General features: G+C 45.1%; 3 protein-coding genes across 8 annotated transcripts in view; 2 read left to right on the forward strand and 1 right to left on the reverse strand.

Moving 5' to 3' along the window:
- The window catches only part of TRIM23 (tripartite motif containing 23), a 30,835-nt gene extending 13,706 nt beyond the window's left edge, over positions 1-17,129 (reverse strand). For all 3 annotated transcript variants that reach the window (XM_040977608.1, XM_040977606.1, XM_040977607.1), the window contains exons 1-4: positions 17,013-17,129; positions 12,827-12,989; positions 3,486-3,607; positions 1,126-1,404 (exon numbers count right to left, since the gene is read on the reverse strand). In XM_040977608.1, coding sequence (XP_040833542.1) covers positions 1,126-1,404; positions 3,486-3,607; positions 12,827-12,989; positions 17,013-17,093 — 645 coding nt within the window. In that variant the 5' untranslated portion in view covers positions 17,094-17,129. The remainder of the gene's footprint in view (positions 1-1,125; positions 1,405-3,485; positions 3,608-12,826; positions 12,990-17,012) is intronic.
- Positions 17,130-17,613: 484 nt separating this feature from the next.
- Positions 17,614-26,790, forward strand: part of TRAPPC13 (trafficking protein particle complex subunit 13) — a 34,657-nt gene continuing 25,480 nt past the window's right edge. For all 4 annotated transcript variants that reach the window (XM_040977609.1, XM_040977610.1, XM_040977611.1 and 1 more), the window contains exon 1: positions 17,614-17,957. In XM_040977609.1, the coding sequence (XP_040833543.1) occupies positions 17,912-17,957 (46 nt within the window). In that variant the 5' untranslated portion in view covers positions 17,614-17,911. The remainder of the gene's footprint in view (positions 17,958-26,790) is intronic.
- Positions 17,615-22,783, forward strand: SHLD3 (shieldin complex subunit 3). Its single transcript, XM_040977614.1, has 2 exons — positions 17,615-17,957; positions 21,832-22,783. Exon 2 carries the CDS (start codon positions 21,942-21,944, stop codon positions 22,692-22,694), a length of 753 nt encoding a protein of 250 aa, XP_040833548.1. The 5' UTR covers positions 17,615-17,957; positions 21,832-21,941; the 3' UTR covers positions 22,695-22,783.

The raw sequence follows: 26,790 nt of genomic DNA on the forward strand, positions 1-26,790 counted from the left end.
AAAAAGATTAGCTTCAAGAGGCCTTTATAACACATTTAGAAAAAGTACAAAAGCAGGTAAACAAAATGAGTTCATTTTAACTAATTTTAAACTATGCTGGAGACATTAATATAAAATTTGGACCTCCATCTTTCACTAGAACAGGAAACTTAGAGGCTATCTCTAAAACTATATACAGTAAGCAGTGTTTGTCAATAAATTTACAAACTGTCAAAACAACCTAGTACATTATGAAAACATACACTCAAACAAGAGAATTTTTTTTCTTGCCAGAAAGCTATTTTTCAGTACAGAAAGGGTCAATGAAGAGGCCAGTGTTGTGGTCTAACAAGCTAAGCCGTCACCTGCAATGTCAGCATCTTCTCTTCCAATCCAGCTTCCTGCTAGAATGCCAGCAAAAGCAGGAGTAAGCTGCCCAGGCTTTGGGGCCTTGAACCCGTGTGGGAAACCAAAATAAAGCTCCTGGCTTTGGCCTGACCCAACCGTAGCCACTGTGACCATTTGCAGTGCTAAGGTCTCTGTCTCCCCCACCCTTTCTCTCTAATTCTCCCATTCAAATAAACAGACCTTAGAAATGAAAAATAAAAGAAGAGGGGAGAGGAAAAGAGGAGCAAGGGGGGAGGGGATCACAAAGCCTCTCTGACATTTATATTTTAAGATTTTATTTTTATTTGGAAGTCAGATACACAGAGAGGAGGAGAGACAGAGAGGAAGATCTTCTGTCCAATGATTCACACTCCCAAGTGGTCACAACAGCCAGAGCTGAACCAATCCAAAGCCGGGAACCAGGAACCTCTTCAGGGGAGTCTCCCACACGGGAGCAGGGTCCCAAGGCTTTGGGCCGTCCTGGACTGCTTTCCCAGGCCACAAGCAGGGAGCTGGATGGGAAGCGGGGCTGCCGGGATTAGAACCCACACCCATATGGGATCCCGGTGCATTCAAGGCGAGGACTTCAGTTGTTAGGTTACCGTGCTGGGCCCTCTCTGACATTTTTTTATGACGTAAGTAAAAAGCTCTCATTTCTTTATACTTCAATCAATCTTTAATACTTTAATCCATACTTTCAGGAAGTGAAAAACAAGTTGTGGGCTGGTATGTTAGCTATTCATTCAGTTAGAGTCCTACCTTGTGACCCTGGTGTTTTCCGTATTCCTTGCAGACACAGCACATGAGTGGGCTGCTTTGACAAGCTTCCTCCAAACACACAAACTCAATGGCGTGCACCTGGTGCTGGGAGCACATGGTTTTCTCATGAGGCTTATCAGCCAGAGGCACTCGCCTGTGCTTCGCCAAAGTCTTTGTCGAATGAGTGCCTTGGGAACACTCGGAACACAAGTGAGTGGCACAAACAGTGCAATAAACAGATGCAACGTGAGCTTCATCTTCATCGCAGCGGGTGATGCTCTGACAAGCAAAGCGGATGTCTTAGAATTCAAATGGGCACTAGAGCACGACACGTTTTAAAATGCAAAAGCCATGATCTTTTTAACAAACCATCCATTAATATGAAAATACACTATTAAGCCAAAATTAGCGATTGATCTAAGAAAGCATTCATTCCTGCAGATAAGTGGGAATCTCCTTCTAGGACTGATCACCAATACACGTTATGAATCTGAGGCCAAAAACAGTCTCTGCCTCATGTTCTCAGCTATCATACTAAGTACAGAGAACTCTCCCGCAAGTCTCACCACCACACGAGAAACTGATCACAGGCTAGCAGATTTTTTAAGACTAAAAAAGAAAAAAGAAAATCTGACATTAAATACGTCTTTATGCTATAAACACAAGTATTACATGCCATGATGACGAAGAAGAAGGAAAACCACAAAAATGCTACTTAGCCTGGAAGTGAACATTAAAATCGTCTGTACGAATTTTAGAAACACACACAGATGCACAAGCTCCCAGCCGGGGATGCTGGGCTGTGGCTGCCGCACACGCTTGGGCTTTTTCCTAAATACACACATGAATAATCTAGCAGCTCCACAGGTGAGTCTATGACAAAATCACGGCTGAAAACCACTGATCTGAGAAAATAGAAATAATGAAACCTCTCTCACATATAAGCATCTAAATATTACTGGACTTCAAATGGGCAAAGAATTGTATGTCAAACTCAATAATGCTTTAAAAACTTTTGCTGAATCTCAGAAGGTCATAATTGCAATGCTTTTAAAACACACGTACTATACATTTTTCAAGGAGCAAGAATTAGAAAATGTGTGACTAGAGTTATGTTTTTATCACATTAAATTAAAATCCAAAATTGGGTAGCTTTATTTATAATTATGAGAAGTGTGTATTTATAACAATAAAAATCCACATAGTTCACATCTACAGTTCTTTAGGCCTAAAATCAACAAAGTTAAACATAGATGAAATAAAGATTTAAAACAATAGCAAATAAAAGAACTTCAAAACTTTTAGAAAATGGAATGCTTCAGCTGGAATTTCATTTTACTGATTTTCCTTAACTTTAATTATAATCTAATAAAAGGAAAGCGTAAATCTATTTTTTCTTTGCTATGAAACATTTGATTTTAAGGTGGATCAGCAAAATCACTGATACTTATCAGAAGTATTATCCTATCCAGAATAATTAAGACACATCCTGTATTACATAAGCTACACACACAATTCCTTAAATGCTAAAATCAGTATTTTGAAATTGTTAGTGTATTTTTTTCATGTGTTTAGTAGACATATGCTTATCTGCATAAATTGAGTACACCTATACATAATTTTTGACAATATTTAGTAATCATTTCTTCAGCTGCCACTGCTTCTTAAAGCTACTTGGGGCCAGTCTTGTGGCCTAGCCAGTTAAGCCACTACTGCAACACCAGCACCCACATGGTTATCAGGTCCCAGCTGCTCCACTTCAACGCACCCACATGCCAACACACCTGGGAAATTGGTCAAAGATGGCCAAATACTTGGGCCCCTGCAAGACCCATCTTCAGGCTGGCTCGACTTTGGTTTTTATGGCCACTTGGGAATGAATGTGCACATGGAAAATCTCTCCAGCTGTCCCTCTCTCCCTCAGAAACTCTGCTTTTCAAACAAAATACAATCTTATTCTTAAAAACATATTGTGGCTTGATATTAAATGTCCTCTTCGGTCAGGTTTGTGTTTCTTTTGTCATACTTTATTTCTGACTAATTTATTTTGCATCCTCTGCTCCAACGTAGCCTGCAGATCTTACTTTTCATTTTATCCATGGATAGAAGTAAACTGACAACAAGAAAGCTAGAACAAAAAATATAAGCTAGTACATTACTTTCAAAGAAACCAAGTTCCAGCTTTAGCTCTGTTATGTTGTGAATAATATTGTCTTCAGAACTATAACGCAACAAATACTAGTGTTTCTAGAAATCTACCTGTCAAGGCAAATGAGGCACTATGGCTTAATAAAGGCAAACATTTTTAACTCAAAGAAAAATTCATTCACAGTAAGTATTTCACTAAGTTCCATCAATACCTCTCCAGATATCCCAATGGCTTCTTCAGCAGCTCCATATTGACCAATATGTCCATTCTGCAAACGTTCCAGAAGTTCCAATAAAGCGAAATTTTTTTTCAATCCCCAGACGCCTGAATCTCCTAGAATAAACAAAAACATTAAATAAATCTAATAAAATGGAAAAAATAACCACTTTGTATCTAACCTCAAAATAAATTTTCAGGGCTGGCACTATGGTACAGGAGGAAAAGCTATCGCCTGCACTTGTGGACAATGCACAGGAGAGCCACCTGGAGTCCCTAGTGCTCTGCTTCCAATCCAGCTCCCTGCTAATACACCTGCAGAAGCAGCAGAAGGCAGCCCAATGAAGAGACCAGATTCCTGGTTCCTAATTCCACACAGGCCCAGCTCCAGCCATTGCAGCCATTTCGGGGATAACCAGCAGTTGCAATATCTCTCAGTCTCACCATTTCTCTGTAATTCTACCTTTCAAATAAATAAATGAACTTTTTTTTTTTTAAGAAAAAATAAATTTGGGGGCCAGGCATGGTAGCCTAGCAGTTAAAGTTCTTGCCTTGCACATGCAGGGATCCCGCATGGGTGCCAGTTCTAATCCCAGCAGTCCCACTTCCCAACCAGCTCTCTGCTTGTGGCCTGGGAAAGCAGTTGAGGAGGGCCCCCGTGCCTTGGGACCCTGCACCAGCCTGGGAGACCCAGAAAAGCCTCCTGGCTCCTGGCTTTGGTTTGGCGCAGCTCCAGCCATTGCAGCCATCTGGGGAGTGAATCAGCGGATGGAAGATCTTCCTCTCTGTATATCTAACTTTGCAATAAAAATAAAATACATCTTAAAAAAAAAAAAAAGAAAGAGAAAAGCTATTTTGAAGTCATATACTTTTGTAAATATTTAGTGTCTCCATTTTACTTTTTATCCCAGAATAATTGCTTTCAAAATGCTCATGGGGGGTGGGCGGGAACAAGGGGTCAACATCATATTATAGCAAACTAACCCTCCTGTGGTGCCAGCATTCCAGATGGGCACCAGTTCTAGGTCCAGCTGCTCTACTTCCCACCCAGCTCCCTGCTAAGAGCTTGGGAAAGAGTTGGAGGATGGCTCAAGCCCTTGGGACCCCGCATCCACAGCAGAAATCCAGAAGCAGCTCCTGGCTCCTGGCTGCAGACTAGCCCAGCTCTGGCCACTGTGGCTATCTGGGGAGGGAAGCAGCAGCTGGAAGATGTCTTTATCTCTTCTGCTCCTTGTAATTCTTTCAAATAAAAATAGAATAAATCTTCAAAGCAAAAAAAAAAAAAAAATCAAAACTACTGTGTTTACGTGTTCCATACATTCTCCTTGTATCACTGGTATTTGTTAAAATAATGTCATTGAATATTTACAGCATTATAAAAGTAGCCCATGCGTTAAACTATGGATCTTTGGGATTTCTAAAGCAAATTTGTTCTTTGATGTAAAATAGAACTGTTGTAACAGCTGGAAATTTTGCACCTCTGTGTGTGTGTGTGTGTGTGTGTGCATTTTTTTTTTCCTTTAGCAAAAAGCAGCAGGAGTTGAAAAGGCACTGAAAAACAAAACCCAAGAACTTCTCAGAATTCCAAGCAGCCATCACAAAGGTTCCTCCTGTAGTTAAATTTTACAAATTATATTGAATGTATTTGTGTGCGTGTATATACACGCACACACACATATATATATAAATGCTTTTAAAACTTATATAGTAGTAAATACTAAGAAATACATTTCATATGGGCCCGGCGGCATGGCCTAGCGGCTAAAGTCCTCGCCTTGAATGCGTCAGGAGCCCATATGGGCACCGGTTCTAATCCCAGCAGCTCCACTTCCCATCCAGCTCCCTGCTTGTGGCCTGGGAAAGCAGTCAAACACAGCCCAAAGCCTTGGGACCCTGCACCTGTGTGGGATACCTGGAAGAAGTTCCTGGATCCTGGCTTCGGATTGGCACAGCACCGGCCATTGCACTCACTTGGGGAGTGAATCATCGGACGGAAGATCTGCCTCTCTGTCTCTCCTCCTCTCTGTATATCTGACTTTCCAATAAGTAAATAAATCTTTTTTAAAAAATACATTATATAATGCAACCCCATACAACATACATATGTTCCCTGAGGATACCTTAAAACACCCACAGAGGAGCACAGCACAATGTCTCATTGGCTAAATCCTCACCTTGCAGCCACCAGAAACAGCTGGGTTGTGTCTCAGCTGTTCCACTTCCCACCCAGGTCCTCACTGGTGGCCTGGAAAGGCAGCCGAAGATGGTCCAAAGCCTTGGGACCCTGCACCGCAGGGGAGAACTGGCTCCCGGCTTTGGATCAGCTCAACTCTGGCCGCTGTGGTCGCCAGGGGAGTGACCAGCAGACAGATGATCTTTCTCTCTGTATCTATCCCTCATTCTCTCTGGATATCTGCCTTTCCAGTAACAATAAATAAATCTTAGAAGAAAAAAAAAACACTCATGGAAAAATGCACTGAAAGTTTGGGGTGAACAGTTAGGAAAGCAACATGGGACATCCCACGTCAAAGTGGTTGACTCAAGTCTCAACTACCCTCTTCTGATCTACATGTTAATGTGTGTGTCCACGTGCACATACACAGAGAGGAAGAGAGAGATCCTCCACCTGCTGGTTTACTTCCCAAATAGTCAGAAAGGCCTGGGCTGGGCCAGGGTCAAACAAGAGCAAGCACTCAATCCTGTCCTCTCACACAGAGAGTAAAAGCCCAAACTCAGGGCCATCTGCTGCTGCCCTGCCAGGTGCCTGAGCCGAAACATGACTGCAAGTCAAGCAGCTTGGACCTAAACTGCCTCTCTGACATGAAATTCAGGCGTCACAGCACCATTTTAATCCACAGCACCACAACTCATCACTGGAACATCTTTTTGTAATTCCATTTTCCATTAACTCTATTAAGTACCTTCATATAACTGAAACAAATGTTTCACAACACAATGTCTTAAAGCAGTATGTAACAGACACTAATACATTTTAAGTGCCAAAAACATAAATTAAATCAATTTCATAACTGCAAATAAGCTATGATTCATGTCGGTAAAACACGTGAAAGACCCAAGTGGCGCTGCCATCTGCAGCACCAGCATCCCATCTGAGGGACCGCTCAAGTCCTGGCTGCTCCCTGTGCAGCAGCTGGGGAAGGCAGCAGAGGACGGTCCCAGAGAACGGTCTCCACGTGGGAGACTCAGAGAGCTCTGGCTCCTGGCTTTGGCCTGGCCAGGCCCTGCTCACTGCTGTCATTTGAGGCATGATCCGTGGGATGGAAGCTCTCTAATTCTCTCAAAATAAATAAATCTTTAAAAAGAGAGCGAGAGAGATACTTGAGTTTAAAAAAAAAATTCAAGGAAAAAAAAAAACAAACCTCATCACTAAGCAAGATGGAACTGTATCAGATAAACAACTCCCTAAGCTACGGCAGTGAACAAATATATAAACTCCAGGAGTGGGGGTCATGGGGCAGAAGGTCAACCTGCACCTGTGGAGCAATACGTGCACCACTTCCTGTTCTGGCACCTCCACATTTAATCCAGCTCCCAGCTTATGGCCTGGGAAAGCAGCAGAGGATGGTTAAAGTCCTTGGGTGCCTGTACCCATACGGGAGACCTAGAAAAAGCTCCTGGCTTTGAATTGGCACAGCTCCAGCCAATGTGGTCATTTGGGGAGTGAAACAATGGATGGAAAATGTCTTTTTTTCTGTAAATTTGCCCTTCAAATAAACATACATTTCAAATAAAATTGGGATCCAGCGCAACAGCTCAATTGGCTCATCTTCTCCCTGCAAGTGCCAGGATTCCATATGGGCACTGATTTATGTCCTGGCTGCTCCAATCCCATCCAGCTCCTTGCTTGTCTTCTGGGAAGGCAGCAGAAGATGGCCCAGACTTGGAGCTCTGCACCACAGGGGAGATCCAGAAGCAGCTCCGGGCTCCTGGTTTTAGATCGGCTCAACTCTAGCCATTGTAGCCATTTGGGAAGTGAACCAGAAGATGGAAGATCTTTCTCTCTCTCGTCTCTCCTTTTCTCTGTAAATCTTTCCAATAAAAATCAATATTTAAGAAAACAAAGAATACCCAGATATATGAACTCCTTTTCACACACACATGAACAGAGACACATACACCTTTGGGCAGTCGTTGCCCCCACCCTGGCCTCTGCGTGGAATAGGCTCCAGGTATTTCCAAGGAAGGACTGATGCTTCTTTTCTCAAAAATGAACCACGAAAGCCAGGTGAACAAACATGTCCATAGGTCGGTGCTTTGAGGAGCACAGGTGCTCCTGGGTGTATGGACACACACCGACACTCCCTGAGCCTATCCGTGAGAACCAGAGCCTTCAGCAGCTATGCGCAGCTCCCGTATAATAAACGCTATCTGACACAGCCGCCATCCACAGGCTTATAAACATACAAATGGCTGCTGGGGCCATTTGTATGTTTATAACTCCCCTTCTTTTCTTTTCCAATTTTCATTTTTCATGATACGATTCTGAAAGCACAGTCTCCCCCCGCCCCCGTCCCCATGCCCGCCCTACTGTTTCCCCCATGTTAACAGTAGTTGAGGGCCTGGCGCGGTGGCGCAGTGGTTAAGGTCCTCGCCTTGCACGCCCGGGATCCCATATGGGCGCCGGTTCTAATCCCGGTGGCCCCACTTCCCATCCAGCTCCCTGCCTGTGGTCCAGGAAGGCAGTCGAGGATGGCCCAAGGCTTTGGGACCCTGCACCCGCGTGGGAGACCCGGAAGAGGCTCCTGGCTTCGGGTCGGCATAGCATCGGCCCATTGCGCTCACTTGGGGAGTGAATCATCGGACGGAAGATCTTCCTCTCTGTCTCTCCTCTCTGTATATCTGCCTTTCCAATAAAAATAATAAAATAAATCTTTAAAAAAAAAAAAAAACAGTAGTTGAGTCCTTCAGCAACACGTATACACACAGACTCACCTAGAGGGGCCATGTAACAGACAAGCACACCAGCAAGTGCAGCTACATCTCTGCTCCCAGACAGAAGGAGGGCTCCCCATGAAACTGTTAACCGTATCTTGACAATAGGATGCTGGATTTTCTAGCAATTGTCTGTACCTGTGACGTCACGACACATGTAACAGCACAATGATGGACTTGTGACTGTTGCTGAAGGGCTTAACTTTCCGATAAAAACAAAGCCATTTCCTGCTGTTTCTCCAAAACATTAAACATCTTTAATGTCTGCCTTCCATGGCCTCCTTTTTCATGAATCATTTTACCACCACCCACTCACTCAGTATTTTTTGCTTAGCTTTGCCGCTCACACAAATCCTCCTCATTTTTAAAATTTTTCACATTTCTAAATAAGCTGATTTCTGTTACTCTATCTATAAAAAAGCTAAGTTATGAAATGACGATTTAAAAAACTGGTCTTGACAATCTTCCAAACATTCGATTACACATAACAAAAACACATAAAAATTTCCTAGCAGTTCCTATATAATCATTCTGTAACTGGGAAAACGTTACCGTCTTCGGGTCTTACTCTTTAAAAATTCATTTATTGCCTTTTTAATAAAAAGAGAACAGATTTAATGCAGTTCATGTATACAACGTTTTTCTAAGATGTATTTTATTTATATTTGAAAGGCAGATTTACATAAAGAAGGAGAGACAGTGAGAGAGATCTGGTTCACTCTCCAAGCAGCTGCAATGGCCGGAGCTGAGCCAATCGGGAGCCAGGAGCCAGGAGCTGCATCTGGTCTCCCAGGCAGCAGCAGGGGCCCTGCCCGTGGGCCATCCTCTGAAGCTTGTCCAGGCCAGAAGCAGGAAGCTGGACTGGAAGTGGAGCAGCCAGGATGCGAGCTGGTGCCCAAGTCGGATATTGGCATGCCAAGCGTGGCCTTAGCCTATGTGATACTGCAGGGCCAGTCCCAGTAAGGAGCCACAAATACAATCTTAAGGATATATTGATAGCCTTCCCTCCCACCGTATCTCCTCCTCCTTCCCCTTCTTTTAATTTTTCAGAGAATACTTTTAATTTACATTGTAGCTGGTGGGTTAATACTCCACTAAAGAGTTCAACAAAATCTAAACAGAGAAGGACTATAGACAAGAGCTGTAAGTAATAGTGAAAAGATTCCACCCACATTCAAATATAGTGACTTTATTTAAAAAGATTTATTTTTATTGGAAAGTCAGACACAAACAGAAGAGACAGAGAAGATCTTCTGTCTGCTGATGCACTCCCCAATTTACTTCAACAGCCAGAGCTGCGCTGACCTGAAGCCAGGAACCAGGAACCTCTTCTAGATCTCCCACGCAGGTGCAAGGTCCCAAGGCCTTCGGCCGTCCTCGACTGCTTTCCCAGGCCATAAGCAGGGAGCTGGATGGGAAGCGGGGCCACTGGGACTGCACCCTGTCCACTGTCATTAACCTGACAAGCGGATGCGAGCCATCAATGGCTGCAGCCCATTATAGAACCAGTGCCCATACGGGATCCCGGCACATGAAAGACAGTACTTTAGCCACTATGCTACTGCAATGGGCCCAAATATGGTAACTTTTAGAAACACAGATTAAAATTACAGTGTATCATTCTTAATTGAGTATATCATTAATCATTTGACAATGATATAAAACAACTTCACAAAGCTGAATGCGCATTATACTGACACACACAGGCATTTTCTTTGTTTCTCGCTTTTTCCCTAAGTTTAGCTCCCACACATTAGGGAATACACTGTCTTTCACTCAACACGACATCCCACAGTTGCAACCATTTTTATGCCAAACAGAATTTCATTTTTTCCATAGTTGAAGCTTTTGCACAGCAAAGGAAACAACCGAGTGGACAGACAGCCCACAAAATGAGAAAAAAATCTGCAAGAATGAAAGATTATCCAGATTGTATTAGCAACTGAAAAAATCCAACAATAAAAAAAAAAAACCACACAATGAAGAAAGGGCAAAGGACCTCAGAACACTTCTCAGAAGAAACACACGTGGCCAGGAGACACATGAAGAGCCTGGCACCAGCCGGCAGCAGGGAGAGGCAAAGCGAAACCAGTGAGGCGCCACCTCACCTGGCACAAAGGCTAGATCCAAGACAGAAAGCAGAAACGCGGGTATGCAGCCGGAGGAGGAACGCTCCACAGAGAGATCCACAGAGCGAGAAAAGGCAGACAGAGAGAAATGCTCCACTCACCACTTCACTTCCCAAGCTGCGCAGGCGCTGACCCGGGAGCTTCTTACAGGCCTGCCCCCGCGGCCTAGGGGCCCAAGCTGTCTCTGCTGTTTCCCAAGGCCCATTAGCAAGGAGCTAGAGCACAAGTGGAGCAGACAGGACTTGAACTGGTGCCCACATGAAATGCCGGCACCTTGGCTTTAGCTGCTATGCCACGGCCGCAGCCCCAAGAGTGGCTTACACACTGTTAGTGCGAAGGCAAATTAGTACAGAGACTGTGGAAAACAGCAGGAAGCTTTCTAAGAAAAAAAAAAAAAAAATCTAGAAACGGAATTGCAATATGTTCCAGCAATCCCACCACTGGGTGTATACCCAGATGATAAGAACGCATTTTATCAAAGATACCGATCCCACCACGTGGCAGCACAGCTTCCAATCGCCAAAACACACAGCAGACCAAGGTGCCATCATGAGATGAATGTGGCAATCAAAGGGGCATTTATATACAATACAAAGCTCTGTTTTTTGCTCATTTAACATCTTGGGCGGCGGGGAAGACATGAATGGCTCTGTTCATCACTGCTCTTGGTCAGGCACACAGACCACTGAGCCGAAAACCTGACAAGGATATCCTGCAGACCATCAGTAACTTCCTCTGTATCACCTGTTCACGCAAGTGAACCCTTCACTTCTGCTCACACTCCCAAGGCAGAACGGACATTACCTAGTCACAGCTAACCAGACAAGGGCAGTGAGGTGGACTCTCACCATGAAGAGGGGGAACAGAAACAATGCTGCGTAGTACTAACCGCAAACACGTTTGGGACTACGAGACTTGAGACCAATCACAGATTTTGTTTAACAGGAGTAATTGCAAGTAATTTTTCTTACCTTTGTTCCAAAAATTTAACTACACATATGTATAAATCTATATTATTTCTATAACATAATTAAAATTGGGAGGAGGTACCTGGTGTGGTGGCATAGCAGCCTATGTTTGCCTGTGGTACCAGCACCCCACCCGGGCACTGGTTTGTGTCCTAGCTGCTTCGCTTCTACTCCAGTTCCCTGCTTCTAGCCTGAAAAAGCAGCAGCAGATGACTCAAGAGTTTGGGTGCTTGCACCTTGAGAGACCTAGAAAGATCTCCCGGCTCCTGGCTTGACTCAGCCCCAAACATTGCAGTCACTTGGGCAATGAACCAACAGGTGAAAGATTTCATTTCCTCTCTCTTATTCTTTCTGTATGTCTGAGTTATAATTAAAAAACAATTAAGCAAATTTTTAATGACCTCCAAATGCGTCCAGAGTCACTAACACGGAATCACGGTAAATGGTCTACCACGTAAGCTACAGTACTTACAATTTCTATCCATTTGGACGTGGCTGCAGGCACATTTAATAGAAGGCATGTCTAACCGTGTCCTGTCTAGCTTAGTCAAACAATGAAGAGGTTAACACCCTACACTGCAGTATTTATGTAGAAAAGGTACAGCATTCCAAGAAAGTGGAAGCGTTCTACCCTCCATGTGCCATTTCTGTAAATAAAGTTTTATACAAAGAAATAGTATGATACATGTGAATTTATAAAATACTGGTCAAATAAAAAAACCTAAAAATGAGACACCTTTCCCAGGCCCACTTTTGAATTAACACTAAGTGCATATTTGGAAAACTACTTATCTTAATAAAAACTCAGGCCTTCCTTTTAAAAAAAAAAAAAAAACTAATGTATTTATATTGGAAAGGCAGCTTTACAGAGAAAGAAGAATTGAGAGAAAGATCTCCCGTCCCCAAGTGGCAGCAATGGCCAGAGCTGAGCCCATCTAAAGCTGGAAGTCAGCAGCCAGGAGCCTCTTCTGGATCTCCCACGCAGGTGCAGGGTCCCATGGCTCTGCGCCATCTTTTACTACCACCTAAGGTCACAGAGAGCTGGATGGGAAGTGGGGCTACGAGGACATGAACTGGTGCCCATATAGGATCCCAGCACATGCAAGGCAGGGACATTCGCCACTAGGCTACCGTGCCAGGTCCAAACTCAGGCTTTCTAAACCCTCTTGGAATTTTAATATTTTAGAAAACAAGTGGAAGAAAACTGCTTTCGAAGACATTTAAATTACTTGCATGATTTTGTCTTAAATCTATGCAAATCATCTGAAATCCATGCAAATACACACCTAGGTCTGTCACCTGTCGGTCAAACGGGCAGCGGATGGCTCTCCCGTGCAGAGGCAGGCGGGTGAGGCAGTCGTGACAGACCGTGTGGCCGCAAAGCAGAAGGCGAGGCACCTTGTCCCCTTGCAGCGAGAACACATCCTCACAGACGCCACACTCGAGCACCTAACAATTGAAAAGGAAACAGGCTCTTTAAACGACTGTAAAAATACACACAGTGTAAGTTCAAATAAAAACCAACGAAATACGAGGCCACTTCCAAAAGTCCAAGGAAAGCCGGAATTAAAAAGTTCCTGGATGGGCAGAGTTAACATCATCATCAAAACATCCATACTACCAAAAGCAATACATACATTCAATGCGATTCCAATCAAAACACCAAGAACATTCTTCACGGAGCTGGAAAAAATGATTCGAAGGTTCACTTGGAAACACAAAAAACCATGAACAGCCAGAACTATCCTGGAGATTAAGAACCTAGCAGAAGCAATCACAATCCCAGATGTCCGGACCTATTACAGAGTGGCAGTGATCAAAACAGCCTGGTACTGGTACAGAAACAGGGAGGGAGATCAATGGAGAACAGAAAATCCAGAAGGGGACCCACACATGCACAACTACCCAATCTTTGACAAGAAAAGAAAACAATCCAGGAAAAAATGAAGGTCCCAATAGATGCTGTTGGGACAACTGGCTAATAGCAGTAGAAAGAAGCAGGACCCACACCTTTCACCACACACAGAGATCAAATCTAAATGGATAAAAGATCTACACCTGCACCCAGAAACCATGAAACATTTGGAGGAAAAAGTTGGAAACACTCTGCAAGATATAGGTGTGGACACAGACTTCCTAGAAAAATCATCAAATGCAAAGGAAATCAAGACCAAAATCAACAAATGGGACTACATTAAGCTAAGAAGTTTCTGCACAGCCAAGGAAACAATCAACAAAGTAAAAAAGCAAGCAACAGAACAGGAGAAGATCTTTGCACACTTCACAGAATGCAAAGGGCTAGCTTCCAGAATATACAGAGCTTCAGAACAACAATAACATCAAAACAAACAAACCAGTCAAGAGATGGGCACGGGAAATGGGCAGACACTTTACAAAGGAACAAATTCAAACGCTAACAGATACACGGAAAAATGCTCAGCTCTCTGGCAATAAGGGAAATTCAAATAAAAACAACACCGAGGTTCCACTTAACACCAGAAAGAATTGCCCATCTACCGAAAACTACCAACACCTGCTGGTGAGGTTGCACAGCGAAAGGAACCCTGCTCCCCTGCTGGGGGAATGGAGGCCGGAGCAGTCACTGTGGAGGTCAGTATGGAGAGCACTTAGGCAGTTAACAACTCACCTACCATATGACCCAGCTATACGATTTCTAGGAATACATCCAAAAGATGTGTAACACGAGAACGCAACATGCACCCCAATGTTCACTGCAGCACAATCAACAATCGCAAGAACATGGAAGCAACCTAAATGCTCATCAACAGAAGACTGGATAAAGAAACTGTGGCTCATCTACACTATGGAATACTATTCAGCCCATTAAAAAAAGAAAGAAAGAAATACAATATTTTGTGGCCAAATGGGTCAAACTAGAGACCATTATGCTAAGGGAAATGAGCCAATCCCCAAAAGTCAGATATCACGTTTGCTCTAATATAAGAAAACATGATGTCAAAACTCACTTTAGAAATACATATTAAGAGTTACATCAAGACACTGATTTTTATTTATTTTTTAAAAGATTCATTTATTTATATGGAAGTCAGGGAGAGAGGGCAAGAGAGCGAGCGAGCCCTCTGGCCTCCACTGGTTCACTCCCCAAATGACCACGACAGCTGGAGCTGAGCTGATCTGAAACTAGGAGTCAGGAGCCTCTTCCGAGTCTCCCAAACAGATACAGGGTCCCAAGGCTTTGGGCCAAGGCTTTCCAGGCCATAAGCAGTGAGCTGGATGGGAAGTAGAGCAGCTGGGACATGAACCAGTGCCCATACGGGATCCTCATATGGGGTGCAGGCAAGGTAAGTTACCGCACCAGGTCCTGCTACATGTTTTTAAAGGCAAGACAAGGGCTAGCAGTGTGGCACGGCAGGTAAAGCAGGCATCCCACACAGCTGCAGATTTGAGTCTCGGCTGCTCTACTTCCCATCTGCCTTCCTGTCCGTGGCCTGGGAGGGCAGCAGAGGACGGGCCGAGTGGTTGAGCTCAGTATCCACATGGAAGACCCAGACGAGGGCCCTGGCTCCTGGCTTCTCACCAGCCCAGCTGCAGCCATTTTGGTCACTGTGTGAGTGACACAGCAGTACAAGGACACTCTGTGTCCCTCCCTGTCATCCTGCCTTTCAAAGAAATAAATTTCTATATAACAGGAAAAGCCAAATTTTTACTTCTTCAATTCAATTACATAGAGAAAATATATTCACAATAGGATTAGGTACTATACATGCAATATTTTAATAAAGACTCACTATTGTGACAATGTAGTGTGTTAAATTTGTGACAACGAGCTCAAAAGGACAAGAGTAAAACTTTGCTTCATAGTTCATTCATCTAACTCTGACCCATCACCATCCAAATTTTTTTTTCAAAAAGTATTATCATAACTCCACTTAGTAAATCAAGCAGAAGTCCAAAAATAGCTCATGCACCCACTCAGAAACAGAGTAAGGTCTTCCTTCCTTTGTGTCTACAAAGAGTTATTGAAGAGAAGAGCGCAAGAAATTCAGTCCTAGGTAGGAAAAGCTTCACCCTTCACTAACGCGCCAAAGCAAACCTCAACCTTATTACCACGTAAGTTAAATCTGAATAAACGAGATCCTACCTCAAAAGGACTCAAAAAAAAAAAACCTAAACAAACAAAAGAAACGTTCTGGTTCATTTTAAAAATTACTGGTGTCAGTCTTTGTTTTTCCTAACAATGAAAACCCTGTCAGATTAAGCCAGTCATTAAACTTGATGGAATTTACCTGGCATTAGTATTAGTCAACTTTTTACCTTCCAATGAGTTTGCACCTCATCAGAAAGGACTATCCCACTGCAGTCCCAGGACTGCACAGATTAAAACGAAAACGCCTGTAATATATCAAATTCTGACGCAAATTCTGCTTCAGGTTTTGTTGCACTTTGCACATCATAAAGCAAAGGGGGTAACAAGAAGTAGAAATGAAATGGCCATCCCAGTGATGGAATCAGAGCTTACTCAAAAGCAATCTGTTGGTAGTATCTACTTAACAAGGGAACACTAAGTAAAAACCTCAGCCATGCGCCATTCCCCGGAATGAGAGCTCTTCTGTGTCTTGCGCATGTATATTCACAATCACTTAGCACATAAAGGTCAGCTGAAAAAAAAAAAAACCACCAGCAGAACTGACAGACACTAAGGTGTGGGCCCAGATGTGTCACCTGCTGTTACATAAAGCCATCCTTAGATGAGAAAGCATAATCGCCTGCTAGTCAAGAGGTCAAAAGAACGTTGACATGATCTGGTTCAGCGATGCCGCCTCCCCTGAACGTTACAATCACTTCCGGAGTTGACATACACCGAGGGGCGCCGCTCGAATCCGCAGCCCAAGTCCCCAGCGATCCGGACAGGCGACCAGGAGAATGACCCACCCCGGTAGGATGCACCTGTCAGATCACTTCTCCCTGGCAAATCTTTCGATATTTTGAAAGTGCAGGTGGAGAAGCACAGCCTATTTCAACTGACTTTTTAGCAACTGCATCATGAGCGCATTCATTCACGGTAAAATGTCAAGGTGGAAGCACGAGCCCCGCTACAGCTGGAGACCCCTCCCAGCGTGGCTGACCCACTGTCCCACCAGGAGGGCAACGGGCGACTCGGCCAATCAAGGACCTCTGACAGAGAAGCTGTGCCGCCGCCGAGAGAGCAGATTCCGGCGTCGCACTCCATGGCAACCTCCGCCCGGGTCTCATCCACTAACCGGCTGAAGACGCACCACAGCTCCCCAGACAGGCCGAGTGGCGGCCTCCACAAAGGCCAGCTCCCGCCCACAGCGCCACAGGCTGCGCTTCACCCACGACCCCGCCGTCACGACCGGACTGCGCGGCTGCAGGCCCGACGGGCTGAGGGGCACGGCTCGCCCGGCGGACACCCGCCCACCCGGGCCCGGGGCGCGGGGCCCCAAGGCCGGCCGACCGTGGCCCCCTCACCTTCACCACGGCCGTGCCCCGGCTGCCTTGCCGGCCGCTGTCGGCTCCTGCTCCAGGCTTGTTGACGAGCACGGCGGCCATCCCGGGCGGAGCGGCGGCGCCGAGGGCCCTCGAACCCGCGACGGGGAGGCGGGGCCGTGCGCTACCCACAGGTCTCTGCGCGCGCCGGGGGAGGCGGGGCTGCGCGCTACCCACAGGTCTCTGCGCGCGCCGGGTGAGGCGGGGCTGCGCGCTACCCACAGGCCTCCGCGCGCGCCGGTGGAGGCGGGGCCGCGCGCTACCCACAGGCCTCCGCGCGCGCCGGGGGAGGCGGGGCCGAGCGCTACCCACAGTCTGTTAGCCAGGCGTCCTCACGCCTTTGTTATTTTTGCTGCTAACAAGTCCGCTACTCACGGAAGTACAAAAAGGTCCAGGGGAAAGGAGAGATAACAACGAATTAAACTTTGAGAATGGAATGCCGTGGCCTGTAATGATTCCTAATTTCCAATTGCGCGAAGCAAAGAGAAAAACTACATCTCCCTACATGTAACGCGACCTTTGCGCGTACTACAAATCCCAGCATGCTCCTCTCCTCCCGCCCCCGGATTTTTCCCCCAAGTAGGAAGTCGTGTGTTGTTACCCAAGCCTACTACTTTCAAGTCGCGATGTGCGACTGTAGATGCAAAATACAGTACTTTATGTATAGATCTCCAAGAGCCAAAGGATGGCTTTGGTGAGAAGCAGCCGGGGGTTCCGCCCAGGTCGTGGTAAAAGGAGAATTTAAGCAACCGGAGACGAGAGGCGCTGCGGGGAGGCCGTTTGACGCTCGTTCTTCGCGAACGTGCGCTGCCTCGTTTCCTTCCGGGCCAACTTGAACCTCTGCAGCTCCCGTAGGCCGTGAGTCAGAAGGGCCGGTCAACATGGAAGTGAATCCCCCGAAACAGGAGCACCTGCTGGCGCTGAAAGGTGAGCGAGTGGCGAGCCGAGGGGAGGGTTTACTGCCCCGTGTCCCGGGCGGGGCTGGGAGCTTCTCTCGGACCTCCGCCGCTTCGGTCACGGCGTTGCCGTCTCCTCCCGGGGAGGCCTCCGTCAGCCGGCTGGTTCCCTCCGGTTTCTCGCCTCTTAGTGTGGCGCTCAGGACGGCGCCAGGCTTCGGGTTTATTTGGAGTGTTAGGATTGCGTGGTAACTGTGCCAACGGTTTAATTTAGGCTTGTGAAAATATCTGCTGCCACGTGTAGTTGACCTGTTCGCGTCGTTGGGTCCCCAGTCTTAACCGCGGGTCACAATACGCGAGTCAGATTGAACTAAAAGTCCCAGCTGTTTGATCGCTATTTCCTAACCCATACAGTAGAGCCACTATTTATATAGGACGGACTTAAATCCCTGCTACCCACGTGGAGAGACCCAGTGAGCTCCCCGGGATCCCGGCTCCAGCCCTACCTGATAAACCGACACACAAGCTAGCGCCCGCTCTCTTTCTGACCCTTCTCCGTCCCTTTCCAACTAAAACGGTGGAAAATTTAAAGGGTTGCCTTGTATTCAATATTATGAGTCATCCGGAAATTATTTAAAATATAAACGAATATGTTTTTGGGTCATATGCAAATGTACACCATTATGTACCTGTATGTGTGTGTAGAACCTTCTGGAGATAAGCATCCTACAGTCTCACGCTGTGATATCCCAGGGTGATCCGAGGTCACTCTGAGGATTACCAGAGGACCATCCTGTTTGTGTATGTGGGAAACTTAACAGTTTCGTTTTGTATATATGGCAATTTTAGTAAGTTTGGTAATATTTTTCTTGAGTTACTGTTGCTCTCTGAAACTCGTATATTTGAAATGCTTCCAGTTTCACGTGTCTTCTGCTATGACAAATGTATGTTTTCTGCGTGCCCCTGTCTGGGGTGGACTGTAAACATTAGTATGCAGGCTGGCTTTCACTGGTCCTCCTTAGGCCATGGCCCCAGGGTGAAGGGTACACAGGATTTGGTGACTGGAGTTAAGGGGTCCACAGCCACACCAGGAAACTTTGCAGGATTAAGTATTATGACTGGGAGCAAGTTCAAGACCGAAATGAGTTATTCATGGAAAAACGGAACAAAGAAGGAAAGGAGCTAATTGTTCTTTATTTTGCAGTATCTCTACAAGCATGTAATGGTTATTCTTTTCCTCTCAGAGGTTAAGTGGTCTAGTGAAAGTGAAACAGGATTTCAACACAAGACTTGCCTCCAGCTTTTCAAGTTCCTCAGTTATCTCCTTCTTGGGCCCGAGGCGATTGCATAGCAGTAAAGTCTTCACCTTGAACTTGCCAGGATCCCATATGGGCTCCAGTTCTAATCCCAGCAGCCCCACTTCCCATCCAGCTCCATGTCTGTGGCCTGGGAAAGCAGTCAAGGATGGCCCAAAGCCTTGGGGCCCAGCACACGAGTAGGAGACCCAGAGAAAGCTCCTGGCTCCTGGCTTCAGATTGGCTCAGTTAATCCCTTGCGACCACTTGGGGAGTGAAGTATCTGATGGAAGATATTCCTCCTCCTTTCTCCTCCTCTCTGTATATCTGCCTTTCCAATAAAAAGAAATAAATCTTTAAAAAAAAAAAAAAAAAGAGTGAAACAGCTTGTTCAAAGACAATTCGCTTGCCAGTTACTATACAGGAATTTGCAAGTTCTGTTTGCTAATAGTTGTGGCTTAAAAAAAAAAAAAGATGTGTTTATTTTTGTTGGAAAGGCAGGATCTACAGAGAGGAGAGAGAGAGATATTCCTTCTGTTGGTTGACTCTCTTAAGTGGCCTCAACAGAACTGAGCCGATCCCAAGTCAGGAACCAGGAGCTTTTTCGAGGTCTCTCAACTGTGTGCAGGGTCCCAAGGCTTTGACCATCCTCTGCTGCTGTGTCAGGCCACAAGCAGGGAAGTGAATGGCAAATGGAGCAGCCAGGGCACAAACTAGTGCCCATATGGGATCTTGGCGCTTAAAGGGGGAGGATTAGCTAATTGAGCCACTGTGCTGCGCCCTCAATGTGGCTTTCCTACAAATCAGAAACTTGTAATACAGTGAAATTGTGGTGATGTGGAGACTGACTGTCACCAGGGCTTTTTGGTTTTTGTCTTCTTTATTTTCTGAAACAGAAGTCAGCTAGGGAAGTATGGTTAAGTGGCCTAAAGAGCCAGTGGCTTAACTTTTTCTGATGTTTTCTGCTTTGTTAGAACTCTCTGTACTCGTCTTTCCTGTTAGTCGTCGGAGTTTCTAAAAGTTTTAATTTTATCGATGTTGAATGCCAGGCAACTTGTCATTTTAAGTTTACATTCCTGTACTTCAATATGTAACATCTTGTTGCTGTTAAAAAGAGAAAAATGCTCATTAACCGGAGCCTTAAAGCTTTGGTTTTCCCAAGTATTAGTGCTGAATAACTGCAGACAACAGAGAGAGGATTCTTAGTGCTTTATCTCACAACATGAACGTGTAAGGGAAAGGGGCAACAAAATCATTACTAATCCTTGAAAGAGTATGTTGTCATTACAATTATGGATGTAAAGAATCATAGTCCTTTTTGAATTAGTTGTCACATCTGTCAGTGGACACTGATGGTATGTGAGAAGAATCATGCAGTTGGTTCCTGTTGGGCTCCTGGACTCAGACACGGGTTTTGTTACGACATCCCAACAGGAGTTCCTGTACATAAACTAACGATGGCAAAGCTTTCACCAAGTAATTCTCTAGTTATCTTTTTGTGGAGAAGAGATTCTGATTTTCTCCTAGCACCTTGCATGTGGTCAGGAACCCTAATTTGCAGCTGGAAGACTCCATTGCTAAGTCTGTGTACTATGCTAGAACCTATTGATTGCTTAATTTGGAGCATCCGTGTTCTAAGCAGAACTAGAAACAAGAATCTAAATATCTTGTTCATCCTCCAGATTGGAATTCTGGACCCATGCCATGTAGGCTCTGGATACTGTGGAAGTGCTGTGTCACAAAACCACTCGCTAGCCTGGTTAAACATGCGAAATAGATTCAGAATTCTGTTCTTGGTGTTGACTGAGAATCAGCTAAAACCACTAGATAGTCTACCTATGGTTTTTGGTTTTTTGGTGTTATTGGCTTTTTCCTTTTTTTAAAAAAAAATAGAATTCATGTATTTTAAAATTTAGGAAGATTCATTTTCATGCACCTAGGTTAAAAATTACAGTGGTTTCATTGTCCTCAATTCAGATTCCTAAATTATTACATACTACATTTATTTCTCTCTTTTTCTTTTAAATTTATTTATGTATCTGAAAGGCACAGCTACCGAGAAAGAGGTTGAGACCAGAGAGAGATCTTGCATTTAGTGGTTCACTCCCCAACTGGCTGCAAGGGCCAGAGCTGGGCTGGCCCAAAGCCAGGAGCCAGGAGCTTCTTCAGGTCTCCCACAGGAGTGCTGGAGCTCAAGCACTTGGGGCGTCCTCCACTGCTTTCCCAGGCCATTAGAGGATCAGAAGAACAGCTAGGATGCCATTCAGCACCCATGGATTATGCTGGTGCTTCAGGCAGTGGCTTTACATACTGTGCCACAGCACTGGCCTGTAATGTCACTGTCATTACGGATGCGATACTTCAGCAGTCACCGTGTATCAGTTGAGTTGATCGTGTCAACGCCTGTGTTTTTATGCTAGAAATGATCTTAAAAGACAAGTAGTTTAGATTCCTTACTTTGTTGAGAAAGGATTTTCATTGTATGGTTTACATTTACAGCAATATTTGGGTAATGCAGTATGTTGGGATCTGTTTGGAGTTTTGTTTTTCTTTTTCTCCCTGCCTATTTGCATGCAGGCTATGCCTACCATATCTTATTCTTTGCTTTAGGTCCTGATTGCCCCTGATTTGGCAAGAAAATGTTGTAATAATAAATTCCATTGTAGTTCTGAGGAGTTCAGCTGAGAAATTTTCATTAAGAGTAACGAGATTACTGCAGAATGACTACAGAAATAATATTACATTATCGACCATATGAGAATGATCCCACACAACTGTCAAAAATTGCAGAAAAGGTAATTCAAGACTTCCCTACTCGTCCACAATCAAGATTTATTCCTTGGTTTCCATATGACGGGTCCCGACTTCCAGTCAAACCTAAGAGGTCTCCACCTGCGATTTCCAGAGAGGCCGTGGAAGATGTGAGACGGTCCTTGACCGTTTTCAAACAGCAGGTGCAGGCGCAGAGCTATGACTGCACGGTAGGCCTGTTGGAGTTTCAGCCTCGTCTGACAAGGCGGCCGTTGCTGCTGTCACACTCGCTGGATGTGCAGGCTCCCCCTGGACAGCTGCGGGAGCAGTCGGAGCAAGGACAGCAGCACAAGAGGAGATCCTGGAGTGTCTCGCTTCCCAGCAGCCAGAGGCCTGGAGAGATTCTACCTTTGTCCAAAAAATTGCAAGACACCTTGAAGACACTAAGTTTACATTCACTACATAGAGCAAGATGGACGATAGAACACACTACTTGTAAGCACCAAACTCTGGAAGATATTTGGGCAAAACTCAATCGAATTATCAGGCACAATGAACTTCCATCCTGCAATGCTACAATTCAGAGACATTTAAGCCAAATATGGGTGTTCTGTGATATTATCTACTGTGAATATGTGGGAAATCTTCTTAAAAAAAGATTAGATCTTACTGGAAAAATTAATTTGTTTGTGCATAAGTATGGTGTTATTTTTAGTATGTAATGAATCCCACTGATGATCCCAAATGGGAATGCTCTGGATGAACTGAGTATGAAATGAAATAGTTGAATAAACTTTTTCTGGCTTTTAAATTTTTAATGACTATTGCTTCTGTTTGCTGCTCTTCTCATATAGTCTATTTATTCTTAAAATAGTAGAAAATCATATTTTGTGGGATTGTGTTACAAGATATGTGCCAGAAATGAGTAAGTACCAGGAACTCCTAGGTTTGTTCATTGAGAACTTTCTGGCAGCCTGCTTAAAATGAACTGGAATGAATTGCTTTTTCTATCGAATTTGAAAGTGAAATGCCGTGTTCCCCTTGGGTTCCTTACTCTCCAGTGTTTGGACTGGGTATCCCTGTTAAAATGAGCGTCTTGAGCTTACATGAATCGTTAGAACATAATTTTATTGTATTTTTGTGTATTCACCTGAAGTGTAGTGATTTTTTTTATTATTTTTTAAAAAGATTTATTTTTATTATTTTTTATTGGAAAGGCGGATATACAGAGAGGAGAGACAGAGAGGAAGATCTTCCGTCCGATGATTCACTCCCCAAGTGAGCGCAACGGGCCGATACTATGCCGATCCGAAGCCAGGAGTCTCTTCTGGGTCTCCCACGCGGGTGCAGGTTTCCAAAGCTTTGGGCCGTCCTCGACTGCTTTCCCAGGCCACAGGCAGGGAGCTGGAAGGGAAGCGGGGCTGCCGGGATTAGAACCAGCGCCCATATGGGATCCTGGGCATGCAAGGCGAGGACCTTTAACCACTTGCGCCACCGCGCTGGGCCCAGTGATTTTTTTTAAATAGTCATAAAAGCAATTCTGTTAGCAATACTATTCAAATGACATGAATGCAGTTCAAGGTGAGATCCGAGCCAGGCTCTTAATATTTTCAGATATTTGATGACAGTTGATATGCAATCTTGAAGCAAGAGGACAAAAAGTTATGTTTTATTCAAAACCATAACATCTTCAAAATTCTAACCTGTTTGGAAGTAAAATATAGATAGGAGAAATTTATTTTTTATTCTAATATGAGTAATTCAGCCACAGCGAATGACAGTATTATTCTGTGAATTATTGCAGTCGTTGTAAGTCTCTCAAAGTTATAATGGCACTATGTTGGCATCTTTTTAAGTTTTTTGCTTTGTGGTTTTATTTGTTTTTGTGTTTTGGTTTTTTTGTTTGTTTGGGTTTTTTGGTAAGTCAGGAAAAGAGAAGGAAAAGAGTCCTTATACCTGCTGCTTTACTCTCTGGGTGTCCACAGGGCCTGCGCCAAGAGCCTGACGCACCATCTGGGTCCCTGTGTGGGTGGAAAGGGTTCAGGCCCTCGGCGTGTGGGAGACAGCCTCGCTGCAGGCCCCTGCCTCCACAAACCCCACTAGCAGGAGAGCAGAGGGCCGAACTCGCGTCCAGGCCCTGCCAGACTGGGTGTGGGCATCTCGTGTGGCACCAACTGCCCTCCCTGCCTTTGTATTTAGTGGAACAGTGTTTGTTACCCACGTTCTGTTACATCACAGGAATTTGGAAAGCACAGCAGGACTTAGTGCATAATACAAGTTTGATGTTACAATAAGCCAATATATCACTTTAAATCAATTCATTTTTATTTTATCTTTGTTTGAAAGAGTTACAGAAAGGAGAGAGAGATCTTCCATCCACCGGTTCACTCCCTAAATGACCTTTAGCAGGTCGCTGGGCCGGAAGTGGAGCAGCTAGGACATGAAGCTGCACCTATATGAAGTGCTGTTCCCACAGGTGGAGGCTTAGCTCACCACCATGGTGACAACCCTGTGAATTCACTATTTATTTATTTTGAAGATCTATTTTATTTTTATTGGAAAGTCAGATATACAGAGAGGAGGAGAGACAGAGAGGAAGATCTTCCCTCCATTGATTCACTCCCCAAGCAGCCAAAATGGCTGGAGCTGAGCCAAAGTCAGGAGCCAGGAGCCTCTTCCAGGTCTCCCACACAGGTACAGGGTCCCAAGGCTTTGGACCATCCTCTACTGCTTTCCTAGGCCACAAGCAGGGAGTTGGGTGGCAAGTGGGGCCACTGGATAGAACCAGTGCCCATATGGGATCCTGGCATGTGTAAGGCAAGGACTTTAGCTTCTAGACTACCATTGCCAGGAGCCCCCATGAATTCACTTTACAAAAGAGTATTCCAGGGCCCGGCGCGGTGGCGCAAGTGGTTAGGTCCTCGCCTTGCACGCCCGGGATCCCATATGGGCGCCGGTTCTAATCCCGGCAGCCCCACTTCCCTTCCAGCTCCCTGCCTGTGGCCTGGGAAAGCAGTCGAGGACGGCCCAAAGCTTTGGGACCCTGCACCCGCGTGGGAGACCCGGAAGAGGCTCCTGGCTTCGGATCGGCATAGTATCGGCCCGTTGCGGCTCACTTGGGGAGTGAATCATCGGACGGAAGATCTTCCTCTCTGTCTCTCCTCTCTGTATATCCGCCTTTCCAATAAAAAATAATAAAAATAAATCTTTAAAAAAAAAAAAAAGAGTATTCCGTGATACCCCTGAGAGGATGTTAACCTCCTTATCTAAATATTTGGTTTCTTATAAAAATAAAAATAATTAGTGGGGAACAAATAGAGTGGTGTTAAAATGAGCTTAGAGGGTGTGGCGCAGTAGCCAAGAGGCTGGGGTCCTTGCCTTGAACGTGCCGGGATTCCATATGGGTGCTGGTTCTAATCCTGGAGGCCCCACTTCCCATCCAGCTCCCTGCTTGTGGCCTGGGAAAGCAGTCGAGGACGGCCCAAAGCCTGCACCTGTGTGGGAGACCGAGAAGAAGCTCCTGACTCCTGGCTTTGGATCTGCTCAGCTCTGGCTGTTGCAGCACTTGGGAAGTGAATCAATGGACGGAAGGTCTTTCTCTCTAAATCTGACTTTCCACTAAAAATTTTCAAAAACTGAGCTTAGAATGTTAGATGTTGACATTGGGAGAAACAGCACCATGTGTATAACTTTGCACCTTCTATAGACCTCAGGTTCTGCTTAACTTGCTAGTTAGAAATCGAAGAGGCCAACACCACAGCGAGAATTGACAAAAACATCCCATATGGGAGTGTTGGGTCAAGTTCCAGCTTCTCTGCTTCCAAGCCAACATCCTGCTAATGCGCCTGGAAGGCAGCAGAAGATGGTCCAGGTGTGGGGGCCCCTGCCACCCTGTGTGGAACCAGGATGGAATTCCTGACTTCAGCTGACACAGCCCTGGCTTTGTGACCATCAGAGACATGAGCCAGTGGATGGGAGATTTCTGTCCCTCCCATCACATTATCAAATAAATACATGAAAATGAAAGCAAACTGACAAAAAGAAAATCTCTATACTGGTTGATGTTGTGTTTGGATACAATCCTATGTCTCAGTTCCCATGGGATGTTGCTAACAGTGTGACGGTTAGGTTTGGGGCCCTGCACAGTGGCCTAGTTGCTAATGTCCTCGCCTTGATTGTGCCAAGATCCCATATGGGTGCCTGTTCTAATCCCAGCATCTCTGCTTCCATCCAGCTCCATGCTTGTGGCCTGGGAAAACAGTCAAGGACAGCCCAAAGCCTTGGGACCCTGCACCCATGTGGGAGACCAGGAGAAAGTTCCTGGCTCCTGGCTTCGGATTGGCACAGCACCGGCCGTTGCAGTCACTTGGTGGGGAGTAAATCGGTGGAGGGAAGATCTTCTCTGACTCTCCTCCTTTCTGTATATCTGACTTTGCAATAAAAATAAGTAAATCTTTTTTTAAAAAGAATTATGCAAGCAAAATCAGAATGTCAACTAAAAAAAAAAGGTTTGGTTTGTAGTGAAGAATTCTGGAGCGTTGTTTTAAAACAGAATGAAATCGTCTGAATCCAAATCGAAGTCTGCCACTTATCTGATATATAATTCTTTGCGTGCAGACTTCACGTTCAAAGAATTATCAGTGCCCATCTATAGAATGGGGACAGCCAGTCCAGCCTTGTAGGGTCGTCAGGAGAAAGCACGAGTTACCGCTTGCGTGTCATGTAATTAATGTCTGGCACTAGCAAATACTTGCGGAAGCTAACTGTGCAATATGATGTAAGAAATAGAAGGCTAGCATTTGGTGACTGTTCTCAGAA

This window comes from Ochotona curzoniae, unplaced genomic scaffold (assembly GCF_017591425.1).
Source record: "Ochotona curzoniae isolate NIBS_2020 unplaced genomic scaffold, NIBS_Ocur_1.0 contig_2754, whole genome shotgun sequence".
Classification (NCBI taxonomy): Eukaryota; Metazoa; Chordata; class Mammalia; order Lagomorpha; family Ochotonidae; genus Ochotona; species Ochotona curzoniae.